Source organism: Bubalus bubalis, chromosome 21 (assembly GCF_019923935.1).
Source record: "Bubalus bubalis isolate 160015118507 breed Murrah chromosome 21, NDDB_SH_1, whole genome shotgun sequence".
Taxonomy (NCBI): domain Eukaryota; kingdom Metazoa; phylum Chordata; class Mammalia; order Artiodactyla; family Bovidae; genus Bubalus; species Bubalus bubalis.
In genome coordinates this window covers 48,541,353-48,561,145 of record NC_059177.1, presented here as the reverse complement: position 1 = coordinate 48,561,145, position 19,793 = coordinate 48,541,353, and the positions used below count along the sequence as shown (strand labels likewise).

Here is a 19,793-nt window from a genome sequence, read left to right as displayed (position 1 = left end):
CCAGGGGCAAAGTGGCAGGCCCACGGTATTGCAGCTGAGGATGCCACGCTACTAGTGAGTTGCGAATTCACTGGCCAGGCAGTGGGTTACCAAGGAACAGGCCAGGCCTTCTACCAGAATTTTATTTCCACTATACTTGCCTCCCCCCCCACAACCTAGTGCCTAGCAGGATGAACCTTATTCCAGCTAGAGGTTGCCAACTGATCAAGGGTTGAGGTTAACAGTGGGGATGAAAGGCAGCTTGAGGTATACACCAGATACAGCCTTTGAGGATCTCAAGGTTGACTCAGGCCTGCCTTTTCTGGGTCACTCATTTCTGGCCTACTGCTGCTTATTAGAATGGGGGGTTGAGGGACCCAGACTGCTGTGCATTGGGAGCTTGATATAGGGTTCCTCCCACCAGCCCACAGGCCTTAGTTACCAGAGGCAGTCCCAGCAAGCCCAACAACTTGTCCACAGCATTACAGTGAGTCCCAGTATGAGCCAGGAGGACTGACAGGGGACAACCCACCCCCATGCCCTCCAACTCTGAGAACAAGGCAAACAGTGCTATGAAAACTCAACGGAAGAGGCTGCAGCCGTAAAATTCTGTCTAAGACAGATAACATGGAAAAAAATGTTTATATGTTAAGTACAAAAAGGACATAAAATTGTATATACAGTAGAATAACAACTATGTAAACACACCAAAAATCTATATGCACAGAAATGTCTAGAGGAACACTTAACACCAAAAGATTAGCAGTGGTAACATTTGGGTGGTAAACTGATTCTTTTTAAAATTCCCAGATTTTTCTTAATAAGCATTAATTATGACTGCAAGTTACATTTTTTTCTAAAAAAACAAATACCCCACTGGCTGGTGGTTGAGCAGTGCAGTGTCACTGTCACATATAAATCAGTGGCTTTGGCCCTGACTCTGGAGAGCCTGGTGCGCCCCCCTTCCCCGGGAGAACTTATGCACCTCGGCTCCCACTGAAGGTGTCTTAGCAGCCCTGGTGTTCCTCAGGGTCTCTGACTCACAGACACTCCTCCCTTAATTCTGCCTTATTTCCACCACTGCATCATCTTCGGTTACTTCCAGCTGCATCTTTCCCTTTCCTTCCCAACTCAGGAGCTGGCTCTGCAGCCACAGGTCCCCATAAACAGAAGCAGTGCAGTGCATATTTTCAAAGGACCTGCTGCCTCTGCTTCAGACACACAGGATCTCAATACAAATCATTTTCCTTCGGACAGACAAGTCATGTATGGTGGCTGCTCTGGGTACAGATACGTCACTTACGCAGGCCTTCTTGTTAACCTACAGTTCCAAGTACTCTCTCTGAACAGTTATTCCTACCATGAATTTTCTACCCTGGAAAGCCAGGGGTGGGCAGTTAATAGTTCAGATCACTTGGTTTCTAAAAGTCTCTCCACTCTGAGAATGCAGAGCTTTATAGTGTGGCACTGCAGAAACTGTAGATTCCAGTCTATGTCTGGCAAAGATGTATGCCCCTTGCCCTTAAATTTGAGGAACAAACCAAAAAGTAACTGCTAAAAAAGCAAAAGAAAACAAAACAGTAACTGCTAGCAATTCACAGCCTATTCCTGCTGCTGAATGGCGAGAGTAATGGCTTGCTTTCCCCACCAGTGGGTAGGTACTCTTGGGCAAGTCAAACATAACCTTGTTGGGCCTGTTTCTGGGTCTGCAGGGAATGTGTTACTCGCTTATATGTTTGGGAACTTGGTGAAATAATATGCCACTTGTCCTGCTCTAAGAAGGCCAGGCAGGGGAAAAGGTAATGAGCTATCTGCAGCTCATCTCAACCCCGATCAGGAAGCCTCCCCAAAACAAGGCAAAGAAAAGCAGCAAGAAAGCAGACATACCAGGTAAACAGGAGTGACCTGTAATTGGCAAAGAAGCCTCAGACAAGCTGAAAATGCTCTGGTTCCAGCATCCTGTCCCCAAATGCTAGAAGCCAGACACAAAAGGCATGCAGAAGTGACTGTCACACACATACAGGCGCAGACAGAGCATCACTGGGCAAAAAAGGGGCTAATACTGCAGAGAAGGCCCCAAAGTGCGACTTGAGGAACACAAAGCAGTCATTCCAAGACCCTCACTTAGCTGCCATGGGGACAGCAAACACTCAAAAGCTTTGCTTTTGTTTAGTCTCCTGAAGGGAAAAAGGTTAATAGGGAAGACTCACTAACACTTGTGGCAAACACTTTTAGCAAGGATGCAGTCTTTCTCTGGGGGCATGGGACTTCATCTCCTTCAGCTGAACTCTTTGATACTTTTAAAATATATATATATATATATATGTGCATACATATATATATGTATATATGTATGCACACACACGATATATTTAAATGAAGGTGTACACACACTGTGCTAAAATACAAACAACAGAATCCCAAGTCCATATATAAAAAGGCTAAATATAACACAGGCCTAGGCCAGCCCCATGTTGGGAGCTGGGCAAGGGGCAGGATCATCTGGAGACTATGTACACAACTTGCGGTGGGCAGGGAAGGCATCAATGTAAACAGCTCGGACTCACTCCACAATACTGGCCCACAGGAACGCGTGATGGAGCTCATGCACAAAAACAGACGCCCACCTTGCTTTCATACACAATCAAACCTGGCAGGCACCCAGAAGGACCGCGGATTTGTGTTGATGACAGGGGACCACACCAAGCTGCTGCTAGACCTCCCAGCCCCAGGAATTCACCTGCTCCCACTCCTCCCTCCCTTTCAGGTTTGATCCTTCGCCTACCCAGAGCCTGAGGCATGGTCAGGTCACCCACCTTCACATGACTAACTGGCAAGACTTCTGGAAAGCAAGGTCCTTCTGTATCTGTCCCTTTCTGACCCTAAAATACATGGAGACTTACTTCTGTAAATGTTTGGCACCTAAGTAATGCAACGGTTGTGGATAATGCCACAATAACACAGGGAGACCCAGTAACAAGACATGCAGGGTGAGGGCAAGGGGCACTAAACTGCCCTAGCATCTCAAAATCAGAACTGTGGCTTCCCATGCATTTATGGGGGTGGGAGAAGGGATGTGCAGAAAGAACAACTTCACTGACTCCTCAGCAGCAAATACATTCAAAACTGAAGGCGTCTCGAGGGCCCACTATACCCTCATCACAAGTCTGGTCACTCCTCTGGAGGAGCTCGGTGCAGTGACAGCTGGAAAGTCTGAGTCCCGATTGAGTCGGCCACACCAAGAGTCCTTTTGAAGAAGTTCGGCAAAGTAACTTTTTTCTTTTGAGCAGATGTACAGCACATTCTTGGGAAGGCCATGTGGAAGGATGCTCTCCAGCCCAGTCAAATGATCCAATCCCACTATTATCTTAGTCCCCTCTGAGTTTTTTCCTACTTGCCACCCTCGCTGTACAGAAAACAGCCAAGCACCATGCAGGTCAGTCATCAATGGTGGGCAACCAGAAGGCCTGGATGAAAGAAGAACATGAGTCAACTCTAAGAAACCAAGCTTCTCTCCTCAATGCTGAAGGATTTTCTTACCCCTCCCCCACCATCAAGGCGCCCAACCCTAAAGTTGAAGCAGCTATGGCTGGTGGCCCTCCCTCCTGACCAACTGACTGGCAATCTATAAACAGAGAAACACTCCCCAGTCTATGTGAAAGTAAGCTAGTTCTTTTTCCCTCCAACACTAAGTTCCATCACAGAGGTCCAGTGTTTAAAAAAATAGTACTCTCTGGGAGGTGGGTGTCTGGCTTCACTGTTAACCTACATGTGACCTCAGGCAGGCCCTCTCATTCAGGAGCTATAAATAACAAAAGAGGTTGGACTGAATGGCTCTGCCACATTTTTTTTTGGACAGTTTTCTTAGTTAAAAAGAAAACGAGATGGAGCAATGTATTCTGAGTAGGCTAGTAATGAAATGCCTCATACCCCAATACCTAGACAGGTTTGCTGCTGCTAAGTCGCTTCAATCATGTCCGACTCTGCGCAACCCCATAGACGGCTGCCCACCAGGCTCCCCCGTCCCTGGGATTCTCCAAGCAAGAACACTGGAGTGGGTTGCCATTTCCTTCTCCAATGCATGAAAGTGAAAAGAGAAAGTGAAGTCGCTCAGTCGTGTCTGACTCTTAGGGACCCCACGGACTGCAGTCTACCAGGCTCCTCCGTCCATGGGATTTTCCAGGCAAGAGTACTGGAGTGGGGTGCCATCGCCTTCTCCAGACAGGTTTAGGAGATGCCAAGAGGAAATAGGAGGCTGAGATTCACTGCTACTTTGTTTTGCTCATGTTGTCCAGGAGGAGACAGGGGCCTGGAGAAAATTCTAAGTGGTGAGCTGTGATTAACTAAGAATTTCTAATGAACTCAGCATAATCTGAGAGGAATGGAAAAACTGAAGTTTGCAGCCACAAAAGGCTGACTCAAAGAGTTTTAAGAAACCAAAAAACTATGAGGCATAGCTTCAGGTAGTCTGGACATAAAACCAGGAGCCAGAGCTGACCAAAGATCTCCTAGGACCTCAGAAGTGATCCCAGATCATGGAAAGAAAAGTAAAAGTGCAAAGCCAGCCCAATCACAGATCAGATAACAGAGGCGAAACAGGGAGGCCAGCAGCTGAGAAACATGAACATGGCTGCTTGTAACTGTGCCTACTTAAAACTCACTGTGCTCACGGAAGGACCCTACCCCAAATGAAGAGGGCCCCTACTCGGAGGACATCTCCTGCTGTTCACATACCATGTTAGAACAAGCGCTGGCAAAGGTCATGAACTTGGGGTTGAACTGCAAACAGGTAATGGGGCCTGTGTGTTTGCCATCCAATACAGCTACTTTTATACCACTCTCTCCATTCCACACATGGATCTTGCCATCCTCCGAACCTGAAGAGAAAGATCAAGGCATGTAACAACAGCTCAAGACATACTACAAAGACAAGCGGCAAACAGACACGGACTGACATCTGGAAAGCGGCCAACCTTCAGGACCCAGCCATCAGCAGAAATGCAGGAGGAGTAAAGACAGTGAAGAAAAGACACTTTAGGAACTGATCTAGACTCTATTCTCAGGCAAGCCATTTCCCCTCTAACTTCAGTTTTCTCATTTAAAAAGGGGGCTAAATACGATCACCCTACAAACATCTACACTAAGGTGATTCAACGCAAGGTTACAACAGGAAGTTGCTACTATCAGCAAGACAGTGCTTACAGAACTTAACTCTATGCTGGTCCAGGAGAAGACCATCATTAACGCCCATCCCCAGTAAAGACATGCAAAGCCAGGACAGTTTAAAGACACAATATCTTTGACATAATGTGCTAAACAGAAATCTGGAAATTTCTATCAAGAGGATAATAAATGGTTTCTTAATTAGTTATAACCAGCAAAAATAACATAATGCACTGTAACAGAGAAATAACCCCCAAAGGGGATAAAGGAAGCTTACCAATCATAATAAACTGGGAGTCTGGAGTAAACGAGGCCTCCAATGTGACAGCCTTGCTATTAGCATAACCCTAAAAAATAAAAGCAATACTCGTTACAGTGCCATTAACAAAAAATAATTGCCTACAAACACTGACCCCACATACACCTTCTCAATGCACAGTGCTACCAAGGTGCCAGACTTGGCTACCACCCTTTACAATTAATTCACTCCCAACTGCATGTTCAAGGGAGCTAGAAAATGTTTATGGTTAGGAATTATTATATATCTAAACACCAAACTTGAGCCACTGAGAAGTAAATGTCTCAGAATCCAAGAGAAATAATGTCATGTGCAAGAAGAAAATGTCAGTCCATGCCTTTAACCAAGGACAACTGCTGGTCTCCATCAACTAGCTAACATAATTCTCAGAAGGGATGACCATAGAAAAAAGGTAAGAACATTGGAAGAGGAAAAAAAAAAAAAGAGAGAGCTCAAAAGTTGTCAGCTCACCCCAAATGTATGCATCACCACTCCCTTGAATGCATCGATCAGACGGATGAAGCTGCCATTGGTGGAGATGAGGATGAGCTTGCCATCATTGCTGAACTTAAGTCCTGTCCACTCACAAGTCCGATCATACTGCATCTTAAATGTTGCAAATGGCCCCTGCAAAAGAAAAAGACAGCAGCCTCAGGCCCAAGGCACATCAATCATTCTTTCTGCCAGAGCCAAATCTCATTCTATCCCTTTAGATTCCTTTGGGACTAGGGAAAGTAGAGGATTAAGTACTGCTCTGATGCTTTCTAAGATCTACCACATACCTCTTCTAGTGTAGAAAAAGGCTCTTCAACGTCCATCTCACCCTTCAAAACTTCCATAGTATCAAGACAGTTCAAAGATTCAAAGATTTACCTTATCAAAAGAGCGAAGATCATAAAGTTTGACCATTTCAGAATTGACACCTGCGGCAAAAATTAATCCTTCTGGATCAAAAGAACAAACTGGCTTGCCCTGTAGATGCATGAGACCCTAAGACAAAAGAAAATTTTTTTAAAAGTTAATAAACCCAGGATTCTACAAAAAACAAACATAAAACTAACTAAAATGAAGTTTTAAAAAAATAGGTCTCCATGCAATTCATTTCAGATCAACTCTAACTGTACGATTTTACAGATACTGAATTCAAATAAAAACAAATCTCTGAAATCTAATATCTACAGTTCAGAGTCTCCAGGAAAACTGCCTTTAAAACACTAAGGCATGGATCATAATAAATATGCACTGGATTAAGGTATTAACTCAATTATCAGTCACCTACCAGGAAAAGATTTTCTCCAAAATTTAAAGACTCTGGGATTCCAGAAAGAAAACACTGCTTTCCCCCTTCCTTGAGAGGGAGCACTCATGATAGTGCTTACCACAGAAAACACTTAAAGTGTAACTGTGAGGCAACATTACCTGGCAGTTAGGAGAGCGGAGATCCCAGAGCCGAATGGTCTTATCAAGAGACCCAGAAATGAAAGTGTCATCCACAGGTGACATGGACAAGGCCACCACCCTGCAATGCATCAAGATAAATAGTAGTTGAAGCAAAGTATCTGCAATAATTGTATATGAACTCTAAACCACTTGGCCTGCCTCCCTATATATATGTTCTCCTAAGAATGTTATTTTAAGAAACAGGCATACACAAGCAATCTGGAATAATCAAAGGCAATTAGTATAATTTAAAAAGCAACTTAAAGCTACAACATAAAAATATATGATTCCAATGCAAATCAAATCATGAGATACCACTTCATACCCACTAGCAAAGCAAAAATCAAAGAGAGATAACAAGTGTGGGTGAGGATGTGGAGAAACTGGAATCCTGATACACTGCTGGTAAGAATGTAAAATGGTACAGTTGCTTTGAAAAAGTTCTACACTTTCTCAAAAAGGTAAACATTCCGTTGCTAGGTATACACCCAAGAAACAGGAAAACATATGTCAAAAAGAAAAATCCCCATGCGTCTGTGTTCATAATAGCATAATTCATGACTACTAAAAAGTGGAAACTCAAATGTCCATCACCTAATAAATGGATAAACAAAATGTGTTATCACCACATAGGAATATTACTTGGTAATAAAAAGAAATGAAATCACTTATTCATATTAAACATGCATGAAAGTTAAAAAGGTTAGATAGAAAGTAGATTAGTTGCTGCCAGGGGCTAGGAAGATGGGAAATGGGGAGTGTTAATGGATACAGGGTTTCTGTTTGGGGTGATGAATATGTTCTGGAATTATATTGTGGTGATGGTTGCCCAACTCTGTGGATATATTAAAAACCACTGAATTGTACACTTTAAAAGGATGAATTTATGGTATTGAACTATATCTCAATTTATTAATAAAAAAATTCCTTAACTAGAGATTTGTGGGTCCAATAGGTCTGACAATCTATGTTTCTAACATGTTCCTAGGTGATGGTGAGGTTGATAGTTTGAGCGTCATACCTACGGAGAGCCACAGGCCTGCGCTAACAGCCTATGCTATGTTTCTGATATGGGTCCCCTTTTATGGTTATACTGTTAAGAATCACTCGCTGAAAAATATTTCTTCCAAGGCCTCATCTGGGCTCTCTTTTCCCCTCTGCTCATGTTCTTGCTCTGCCATGCTCTGCACTGAAGATACCCACCATGTCCCCAGCATTTGGGCCCAGCCTATGGAGAAGGACAGCATGTGACTCTGCTTTACCTGCCTCTTGGAGCATGCCAGAGCCCTAACCAGGGGGGTTCTTGAGGAAGCCCTTGTGAAAATGGACACTCAGATGGTGCTTCCTTCTGGGTGTTATGGAAGAGCAGCTCCACATTCTGGCTTGGCTAAAAAACACTTCATAGACAAAAGAGTGGGTGTCATAAGTGAAGATTGCAGAGGAAATGATGGTGGTGTACTGTTTCATTTTGACAAAGAAAAATCTGAAGTTAAAAAATAAGGTGATTAAGTCACACAACTCATTTGTGAGTGGATTTTTTAACTGTAGAAATAGAGGAAGTTCAAATTTTAGATGACACTGAAAGGGGTTCAGGAGGTTTTGGTTCCATGAGAAAGAATTAAAATGTGTGCCATGAACAGAAAATGAGAAAATGTACTTTCCCCGCCACCCACCCCTCCAAATCTTCCAGCATAACTAAATTAACATTTGCACTTAGATCATCAACTTAAAAATTTTAAAGATACTATAAGCCAAAATTTCCTGGGAATGCTGAGGCGGTAATAAAACAGAGTGAGGAGAATGAATATGGACATGTAATTTTATATCCCGATATTCAGGTCAGAAGTTCAGGGGAAGTCTACCTTGGCATATGGCTCTGTTAAGAGGCACAGGGAATGCAAGGAGGAACAAGATTTCCACTCTAAGAAAGCTTAACTGTCTAGCCCAGACAATTCCAAGAGAGGGTCAGAGAAGGCTTTCCGGAAGCAGCTACACCTGTGTTGAATAGGGTTTCAATGGGAGTGGTCTTTCTGGAAGATGCCAGATAGGAGAAGGCATGAGGCAGTTCAGGAAGCAGCGCAAGAGTTCACCTCAACTGGACTGGCGGGAGATGACACTGGGAAAACGGGTCAGACAGAAAAGAACCTGACTCCAAGGTTTTTTGATGGAGGCTGTGAAGTGGTCAGAACTGTAAAAAAAAAAAACACCAGAGTGCAGAAGCAGGATAGTGAGTGGTGGGGAGATTAGGATTTGACAGTAATTTACCTGAGCAAGGACATAAGCAAAGGAGTAAGTATGGAGGAAAGTGACACATGAGGTTAAACCTAGGGTGTCAACAGGATTTAACAGCTCACTGAATGTGAAGGCAGGGAAAAAGCAGTGAACAGACAGCAGAGGCTGTGAGTTGGGAGAGCTAGGAGAGACGATGGAAAAACGTAAGGCAGGCAGAGGGACTGGCCCAAGGAATTTAACGAAGGATGGAGTATCAGATCTGTCAGAGACCTACAGAGATGTGTATAAAACCTGTAGGTGTGAAGTCCAGTCTGAAAATCTTGGGCTGAAAATACTGATTTGGGAAGCCATCTGAGGTGAATGAAATCAGTGATGGAGGTAGCTGAGAAAATACCAAGAAGAAGAGAAAAAAGCTAGGGTAGAACCTTGCTTACTTCAGAGTTAAAGGAGAAAGAGAGTCCAAGAATATAAAGAACAGAACCAAGATGGAAAGCCAAAGGGGGGGAAAAAAAAGCTTTACTGAGAGGCTGAGTGCCAAAGCAAGCCCCAGGCAGTGTATTTTACCTGGAGGCAGCAGGGAAAGGGGAGCAAACAGTTTGGCTTGGATGAGAGAATTAAACAGTGAATGAATGTGAGGAGGTAGAGATGGGAATATGCAGATTCTTCTTCTATGTCTGACAGTGAAAAGAAGTGGGTGATATTCTCAACCAAAAAATTCAAGGTAAGAAAGTCTGTAGGCAGCAAAGGAGATGGAAGAAAGTAGAGAGGGTTTGTTTTTCTCAAGGAAGAAAAAAAACTACTTCTTTCTCAGGGAAAGGTTTCTAAGGAAGAGAGGAATTTAGGTGGAAAAGACAGAAGTTGAAAAGAACTCAATTTGGATGGCTTTGACTTTCTCACAAAAGAGGGACAAAGTTATCTATTAAGAATCAGGAGGTCAAGAAATTGGGCAAGTGGTAAGATTGGACAGTTTCAAACAACTGCCATCAACTCCCAATTACAGACAATATGTTTGTGAACATTAATTTAACAAACAAACAAAAACATCTACTAGTCACAAGCCATTCTTTGTCTGAACTACACAGTAACCAACAATTGCCACCTCTTATGTTCAGCAACAAAGAAAACGCCCAGCCCAATCACAAGTGCCACTGTAAACAGGGTGTTCTCCGCCCACCTCTTATCAGGGCTCTGAACCACTCCATGTTGGATTACTGTACATTTGCAAAGAAAAGTACCAGTGATTAAAATAGCATCCAAGGGAAATTGTGTATAACATTCAACCCAAACTTGAAAAACCAGAGGAAAAATACTAGGAGAATTGGGATAAGAGACAAACAACCTGCATTATGAAACTGAATAAGGAAAAGAAGTTTAACTTTCAAAAAGTAACAAAGGACAATTTATTAATTTTGCATTCTCATGAAGATCTTCATATGGAACATGTTTATGTAGAGGAGGGGCATGCTGAAATGGGGGCCACCTATACAGGAAGCCTCAGACATGTAAACTGTCCTTTCATTAAGGGATGTCTGATATTTGAGATCTCTAAATGCCAAATGCAATTTTTACTATATAGGTTTCCACTGAATATCTTTAGTCCACATTTTTCCTATTAATGTTTTAACTGAGGTTTCAGTTTATCCATGAAGTCCTACCCCTGCCTCAACAACCTTGATTAATCTAGAGCTCACTGTTTAGGAAGGGTTGACAAGAGAAGACTTAAGAGATATGCCAAGCGGCAGTGAGAAACTAGCTTCATTTCACTAATAAAATCTCTCCACTCATTTCTTCTCTGGATAACCTATTTACTTTTTTTTTAACACCTGTGTCTTACCTTTTGCTATGTCCAGGAAAGTACCTGATATATTTGTTGTCATGCAATGACAGGTAACGAATAGTATCTGAAAGAAGACAAATATCCTATTATTTTTAAATAATAATTTACTTTGCGTTTTCATCTTGAAAAGACAAGGTAAAAGAATTCATTGTTCTCCATTATTTAAGCAAAGTTTGAATGCACAATAGTGAATAACTCCTTTCCACAGCACTTGAGTTTTCACGTAACTCAAAAGCAGAGTTCTCAAGCTGAAAGCATATAGAGCTATGTTTAAAAATCATTGTTGTTACCAATCTTTGGCTTCTGCATAGTTACAATGTAAATTATCCTGCAAATATGCCCCACCCCCCAAAAAAAACCTCACAACAGTTTCAGTACCCACAGAATGCAAACCTTAAAGAAAAACATATGGCTACTGACGAAACAGGCTCGAAGAACTAAACAACCATACTGAGCTCTGGATCAGGCTGGACTCTGGCATATTTTTCTCCAGCATTCTCCAACAGCATGTCAACCCAACCTTCACCTCATCTGAATGTAAACTGAATACACAATTTACATTAAAATGAAATAAAATGCAAAGAGAAGTAAAGTTCTACTCCCTTTCTAATTAACCAACTATAATGGTCCCTTATACAGAGAAGTGAGTTAGAAAGTGGCCAAAAGAAGAAATGAGAAAATTCAGATTAAAAAGACTGCAAGATATTTAAACATCAGAGTCATAAACTATACCAAGTCCAGTTCACAGCACTGAGATTTTTACAGGATCAAAGAAAGGAGTCATCAGAGATCAGTGCTTGCAGAAAATAAGAAAAGTACTCAACACCCAAATCATTCCTTCTGAAAAAGTAAAATAAAATACGATGGTGCTGGGAAGGGAATGAAGTTCCATAAAGAATAGAACTGGAAAGTACCATGCTTCTGACAAGACTAGGAATAAGAAACAATTGTTGAAAAATGTAATAGGCAATAGGGCCAAAATACAGAAAAGGAAAGGACAGAAAGAACATTATGGAGGCAAACAGTATACAGGAACAAAAAGGTTGAAAGCACAAATTCTTTCCACGCGTTTACAGGAGTACTAATAACAGGGAATTTAACCTGGGAGAGGGAAAAAGGCACAAAACTAAACAGCTTCCTTGAATACACCTTCAAAGTTCTCAAATGACAACTGTAAAGTATTCCTGACTGTTCTACTGCGAGGAACTCCTCACGGGCCCTGAACAGAAGAGAACCCTTCCCCATTACCTGGTCTCCCAGAGGTGGGCAGGGCGTCGCCATCGTCTCCGCCCCACTCGGTAGCTGGCGCACTGTTCCCGGCAAGGCAGTGGCCTGTACAGTTATCTCCTGTACCGGGTGGTATCATAGACCCTCAAACTGTACAAACTACTACCTCAGCCTGGAATCAGGCAAAAGGATACGAAGCGTTGGAGCAACTCCTCAGGATGTGCTCGAAACAGGAAAGGCAACGTCCTCACAGCAGAGGCCTGGCAGCAAAGCTGCAAGTGCTACACATTTGCCTCATCTTGCACCATATTTGGAGCATTCTCATTTAATCACCCAGAAAAACACCCCAACAGGAGAAACACCATTCATTCAGATGATCACAGAGATATATTTCCTCAAAATCCTGTTTTATATTCTTGTCCAAAAGTATCAATTGCACTGTTTACTTAGAAAACCACTTCTGAAATAAAGGCATGAAAAGTACAAACAATATACTTACTAAAAATCAAGTACAGAATTCTCATAAAAAAAAAAAACCAACCAAAACAACTTCTACTCATCTGCTCTGAGATATGCATAACCAAAATAGCAGTCTAAGCAAACTTTGTTGAATGACATTAGAAAAATCTTACTGCTAAAAATGAAATAATCAATAAGTCAGTGAGATTTAAAAAAAAAACCCCAGTCCTAACATGAAAGTGTTATAGCTCAATTCCAAGATGACCTGTCAACTGAGAATGACCTATCACAGAGGAAAAGCAGTAAAAACAAAGATCCTTTATTAGAGAAAGAATTCACAAGTTTTAAATTTGAAAAATAACTATTATTCTTCAAAGGCATTAACTTTATTTAAAGAAGAAAGGGAGTCCAGTGGTTAAGACTGGAGTGGCAGTGGTTAAGACTCTGCGCTGCCAATTCAGGGTACACAGGTTTGATTCCTGATGGAGGAACTAAGATCCCACATGTTGCACACATGGTATGGCCAAAAAATTTAAATAAGTAAATAAATGGAAAGGGGGATAAAATTCAGATCAAAAATGTCCCTGGAATCAAAGAAAACTAAGGTCAGTATATTGTCCTTTGTGACACAGACCATCAATAGTTTGGACAATACAAAAACTCTCCTAAGGTCTACTAAACTACCATACCTGAAAGTATCTGTGAAAACTTTTCTCAAAGCTGTATTATTTTGAACAGGAAGGCAGCACTGTTTAACACTTGCTGTGTGTCAAGTGTTCTTTCCTTTTATTTCTTCTAAAAGTATTCTTTCAAGTTTCAAGAAGCACAAACGGTAAATACAATTCGTAGCTTCCTATTTCCACTCCCCACCCTAAACTAGAAAACTTTCTTACTCAGTTTCAAGTCCTTCAAAAGTACTAATGGCTTGCTTCCAGCATCTCTTCAGTCATAATGATGTTAGCACAGCAAATACCACAGGAAAATTTAAAATAACTATAAACAAACATAAGCGGTCACAAAGGTTCCATAAACCTTACCTAACAAAGGTAATCATGACCATTAACTTGCTAAAAAGAAGCTTGCTTACCGTCTATTTTGTTAGAGCTGTAAACGACTGTATTTGCTGCATGAGTGTATCTGATGAGATCCACGCCATATTTCTTACTGTACAGGGTTCTCTTTGGTCTGCCGAGGAAATGGACAGAGAAAGAAAACCATCAAAATCTTCCAACACCAAAATCTAGTATCTTCATGTAAAGAGAAGCACTTGAATGATGTGGGAAGGGTGAAGATTCTTGGTAAGTCCTAACACTGAAAAGAAACAGAATTTCTTCCAAAAAGGGAGGAAATAAACAGAATCAATCAAGGGCAACAGCCTGAACCAAATGCCAAAGTTAGGAAGTAGAAGTAAATCTGACGGCTCAAATCGGCCTTTACTACAGTGTTCACAAGTAAGCTTTGAGAAGTAGTACATCTATTTGAGAAGAAAGACACACAAAACAATCCATAACTTACAAGAAGGAGGAAAATGGGAATATGTTACACCAGTGAGGCCAGAACATAAGCCATTCACTTGGAAAGATGCTCTTTCTTCAAGAAATGATTTATCAAAACTGAAACCAGGTGTAAAACTGCCTTTCCTAATATAACCTAGTATTTCCATCCTCTCTATCTTATAGTTCCAAAGCACATACTGAGCCTTTTATAAGACAAACCTAACTCTCTATATCAAAACTAGTCATTAGTTCTTTTCTCTTTACTTAGACGTAAAATCGCTTATTTCTAAGCTTGAGGTTATCAGTCTATTTGTTGAAGTTCCTTAAATGTTATCTTCTTCTACAGAATCTTAAAGATCAAGCCGAAACTGATCTCATCAAAATATTTTATCAAAAACTTCATAATATTCTACATTTATGTACAGGAGGATTTCATAAATCCTATACTACTGTTTACCGAGAATTTATGGAAAAGAAGTTCACCCTCTCAATGTAAAAACCTCTTGAAACCTAGATGCTAAACAATCAGATGACTCAGGGAGCTTTAAGAAGTCAATCTGCACTTTCAATTTTTCTGACATCAAGGGTTTCCCTACATTAAACCTATTTACAAACAAGATTTCTCACTCCAAATGCACTGAATTTTCCCATTCTCACCGTTTCCCAAAAGATGAGTTAATAAAAAGATCAGTTTAAATGCTACCTTGTTGAGTCCACCATCCTGGGTTCTGCCATGTAGTTACTGTGTTAACCAGTGAATGACAGTGAGGGAGTGAGCGTGCATATGAACATGTGTTTACTCTCAAGACAGTTGACTCTGAGTCTACCAATGGAAAGAGAAGCTTACTTACCTCAGTACTGGGCCTACAATAATCAAGACAGAGCCTGAAGAACCAATGTTAAAGGGTATGGTCTAAGGAAAATATTCAGTTTCAATTACATATGGTCTATTTCTCTCAAATATATCAATAATACTAACCTAAGGTTTTGTGCTTAACATAATCTTTTACCTCATATCATTTTCTAGTTTGATAGCTAGATTCTAATGCATCCATTTCAGAGGACTATGCACATTTTTTCACAAATATTATGGTAAGCTTCTTTGCACAAACTATGATTCTGGTATTAGGTAAGAATCAGATCAGATCAGATCAGTCGCTCAGTCGTGTCCACTCTTTGCAACCCCATGAATCGCAGCACGCCAGGCCTCCCTGTCCATCACCAACTCCCGGAGTTCACTGACTCACGTCCTTCGAGTCAGTGATGCCATCCAGCCATCTCATCCTCTGTCGTCCCCTTCTCCTCCTGCCCCCAATCCCTCCCAGCATCAGAGTCTTTTCCAACGAGTCAACTCTTCGCATGAGGTGGCCAAAGTATTGGAGTTTGAGCTTTAGCATCAGTCCTTCCAAAGAAATCCCAGGGCTGATCTCCTTCAGAATGGACTGGTTGGATCTCCTTGCAGTCCAAGGGACTCTCAAGAGTCTTCTCCAACACACAGTTCAAAAGCATCAATTCTTCGGCGCTCAGCCTTCTTCACAGTCCAACTCTCACATCCATACACAACCACAGGTAAAACCATAGCCTTGACTAGACGAACCTTTGTTGGCAAAGTAATGTCTCTGCTTTTGAATATGCTATCTAGGTTGGTCATAACTTTCCTTCTAAGGAGTAAGCGTCTTTTAAATTTCATGGCTGCAGTCACCATCTGCAGTGATTTTGGAGCCCAAAACAATAAAGTCTGACACTGTTTCCACTGTTTCCCCATCTAATTCCCATGAAGTGATGGGACCGCATGCCATGATCTTCGTTTTCTGAATGTTGAGCTTTAAGCCAACTTTTTCACTCTCCACTTTCACTTTCATCAAGAGGCTTTTGAGTTCCTCTTCACTTTCTTTTTTTTTTTTTTTTTTCCCACTTTCTGCCATAAGGGTGGTGTCATCTGCATATCTGAGGTTATTGACATTTCTCCCAGCAATCTTGATTCCAGCTTGCGTTTCTTCCAGCCCAGCATTTCTCATGATGTACTCTGCATATAAGTTAAATAAACAGGGTGACAATATACAGCCTTGACATACTCCTTTTCCTATTTGAAACCAGTCTGTTGTTCCATGTCCAGTTCTCACTGTTGCTTCCTGACCTGCATACAAATTTCTCAAGAGGCAGATCAGGTGGTCTGGTATTCCCATCTCTTTCAGAATTTTCCACAGTTTATTGTGATCCACACAGTCAAAGGCTTTGGCATAGTCAATAAAGCAGAAATAGATGTTTTTCTGGAACTCTCTTGCTTTTTCCATGATCCAGCGGATGTTGGCAATTTGATCTCTGGTTCCTCTGCCTTTTCTAAAACCAGCTTGAACATCAGGAAGTTCATGGTTCACATACTGAACCGTGTAAGAATAAACAATATTAAATCCTTCTCTCTAAAATTCACATCATCTACCACAAGTAATATTCTTTGTATGCTTTCATACTAAACAAACAAACAAAAAAATCATTTGGGACTTCCCTGGCAGCAGTGGGTAAGACTGTGCATTTCCAATGCAGGGTTCGAGGGTTTGAACCCTGGTAGGGGAACTAAGATCCTACATGTCTTGTGGTGCACCTCCCCTCTCCCCAAAATCACTCAGTGGATGAACTCCATTATAAAAAAAGTGTCAATGAACAGTAAACAGAGAAAATATTAAGCACAAAGAATTTTGTTTTAGCTATTTTCAAACTCCCAACATTAGTACCATCTAATACAGATACTGTGCTTTCCAAGGAAATCTTACTTTTCTTCCAATGTTGGTTTGACCTACACTAGTGGCAAATTTTTTTCTTCACGTTATCACTTAGGATCATGGACTCCTTGAGGCTAGAGAAGAGATCTGACCAATGTCACATACCTAGTCACAAAGCCAAACTAGAACCCAATCTATCAGATCACTCTCTTATCACAGATCACCATGAAACAAGGTCACAATTCATATGAGAATATTTTAAAGAATGTGCTGTATACTACTGTGTTAATATTACATCTCTAATTTGGATAACTGTACTCTGGTTACATAAGAAAACGTCCTTATGCTTCAGATATCCATGTTGAAGTGTTTAGAATAAAGGGGCTTGATACCTCTATATTACTATCTAATGGTTCAGGGGGAAAATGTGCATATATATATATATGTATATACATACACACACATACATACACATACATATACGTATGTAAATATAAACATTTACATAGAGATGACAAAGAAAACAGAGCAAAACATAACTAATTATTGGATCCTGGGAGTTCTTGGAAACAATGGTGTAACTTTTCTGCAAGTTTGTAATTATGCAAAAATGCTACATGAATGAATGAACTGAATTATGTTATAAAATTAATATTTTACTTATAACAAGAAGGACTTCCAGTCAATGTCATTTCTACTAAGGGGTGGAAATTATGCCGTAATAAACTGAATTATGTTATAAAATTAATATTTTACTTATAACAAGAAGGACTTCCAGTCAATGTCATTTCTACTAAGGGGTGGAAATTATGCCGTATTTGGAGACAAACTCTGAAGAAATGCTTTCACGATTTTCATTTTCTTTGAATGAAGACACACACCTCCATCCTCAAGTTCCAGGGAGAGGTTCTAATCTGTGCACAAGCACTAAGCATTTCAAGCAAGTTCAACTTCAAATTTCTTCTAGCTCCAGGACCCCACAACCTCTACCTCCACCCTAGCTTTATACGTGACTCTAATCCACGTTAATTCAAGTGGCCAGACTTGGACAGAAATGAATACATCACCACTCAGCATTGGTCCAGCTAACAATTCTCTTCCCCCTGGACCACCACTATAGGCCACTCTTCCACACACCGCAGGCAGATCCAAAGCCAGTTACATAATACTTTTTCACAGCCCAAATAGGAAAAATTGGGGAGAACAATAGAGTTCAGACCATTACCTCAAATAACCAAATTCAGAAGTGAAGAGACAAGTTCTGAAAGTTTATAGAAGACATCAGTTTAAACAAAACAGACTGAAGGAAAGGCTGGAGAAGGTAAAGAAAAGCCCAAGGATTCAAAAAGGAGCTCACAATTTAGAAGGGACATGGAGAAAGCAAGTCTGGGGCAGAGCTGAGGAAAAAGGGGGGAATTGGCAAAATGCTGTGCTTTTAAGATTCTGCAGAGATACACATGTGTTGGGTCTCCAGAGGACTTGGGACAACCTAGAAATGTCATGAGCAGACTTAGAACTGTGGTTAAGTCCTAATGGACTGTAAGGTGTAATTTAAAAAACAAGTATAAGAAGAAACACGAAATTGTTACACGGTATTTTCTTTGTTCTATTAGGAGGTTCACATTCAGGTCGGGATGGGACGGCCAGGTTCGTCCGTGTCTGGCAAAAAGGAAAAGTTTCAGATGCTGTTACAAAGTTAACTATAAACGGAGGAACCGAGGCTGAGGGAGTAAGAGAATGATTTGCAACAGAAAGGAAAAGACAAGGGGCCCAAAGAGGCACAACAAATAAATCCTGACAGGTAACAACTGCAACCCACGCGGCCTTCCGGCAGAAACACGGCGGGAAGCTGAGGGGCAGGGGACCGGCGATGGGCCAGGACTGAATCGAGGTCACCGAGCAGAGGGCAGAGGGAGCTGCCTCTGCTGAATGAGGCAGCCAAGCAGCCTCCGCGGTTCTGCAAGGGGGACACAGCCGACGGGCACAGAGGACGAAGCCCGACTAGCGGAAAAGCTACCAGCTGGGGCCGCGGTGGGCGGACCCGGCGTTTAAAGGTCAAGGTCAAGGTGGGGTTTGGCCAGAGATGCAAAAGCGGTCTGAAAGGAGACCGAAGGCAGACAAGACAAAAACATGATTATTGTTATCGCCATCGTTAAGAAAAAAACGGTCTCCCAGACGGCTTCGGAGGGGACGCGGCCCTGGCAGGAGCGTGTGCAAAACAGGCCGCGGGGCCGGGCCCGGGCGCGGGGCGAGCGCAGGGCCACGACGCGGAGGGCGGGAGGGACTCAGACCCGGGCCCAAGGCCACCGCCGCACTCACTTGCCCTCCTGGCAGTCATAGAGCACGATGGAGTCGTCGTCGCTGCTCGAGATGACCGTTTCGCCGTTGGGGCTGAAGTCGAAGCAGTTGATCTTGTCAGAGTTTTCGCGGAACACCTTGGCGACGCGGAAGCTTCGCAGCACGCTGTCGGTCAGCTTCATGGCGGCGGCTGCCTGAGGCGGCGGCGGCGGCGGCAGCGGCGCAGGGCCGGGGCGGGGCCCGGGGAACGGGCGGGCTGCCGAGGGGCCGACCGGGGCGGGGCGGGCGCCGCGCCGGCGGCGGGCGGGAGAGCGGCCGGCAGTCGGGACGCCTCCTCCTCTTTCTCCTCCTGCTTAAGCAACACTCTTCTGCCCGGACTGCGGGGCCTTGCCGACCGTTAGTCCTCACGGTCGCCTCAGGGCCAATCGGCGCGACGCCGGTTCATTGTGTCCGCCATCTTGGGACGACAGGCAGAAGCCGAGGGCGAGGAACCTCACCGCGGTGCCAGCCGGGAAAAGGGGCGGGGCGGGAACGGCGGCGCGAGGCGAGGAGGCGGGGCGGTGACGTCAGCGCGGCCGGCAGGGAGTGGCGTGGCTGGGTGGCCCCAAGAGGCAATTCCCCGACCTGCTGTGGGGGCGGGAGGG

General features: G+C 42.7%; 1 protein-coding gene across 1 annotated transcript; it reads right to left on the bottom strand.

The window, feature by feature from the left end:
* Nucleotides 1-586: 586 nt before the first annotated feature.
* On the bottom strand, nt 587-19,511 carry WDR82 (WD repeat domain 82). The gene is made up of 9 exons (XM_006044025.3): nt 19,171-19,511; nt 13,723-13,820; nt 10,947-11,013; nt 6,860-6,959; nt 6,314-6,430; nt 5,912-6,067; nt 5,420-5,489; nt 4,714-4,856; nt 587-3,446 (listed from the first exon to the last, which is right to left on the bottom strand). Exons 1-9 carry the CDS (start codon nt 19,329-19,331, stop codon nt 3,417-3,419), a joined length of 942 nt encoding a protein of 313 aa, XP_006044087.1. The 5' UTR covers nt 19,332-19,511; the 3' UTR covers nt 587-3,416.
* Between the last annotated feature and the right edge of the window lie 282 nt (nt 19,512-19,793).

Coding starts and splice junctions, on each gene's coding strand:
- WDR82 (XM_006044025.3), bottom strand. CDS start 19,331: ATGAAGCTGACCGACAGCGTGCTGCGAAGCTTCCGCGTCGCCAAGGTG. Junction 11,014..13,722: donor CAGCTCTAACAAAATAGACG/GTAAGCAAGCTT, acceptor GTCTTCTTTCAG/ATACTATTCGTTACCTGTCA. Junction 3,447..4,713: donor CCAGCGCTTGTTCTAACATG/GTATGTGAACAG, acceptor TCTTTCATCCAG/GCCTTCTGGTTGCCCACCAT.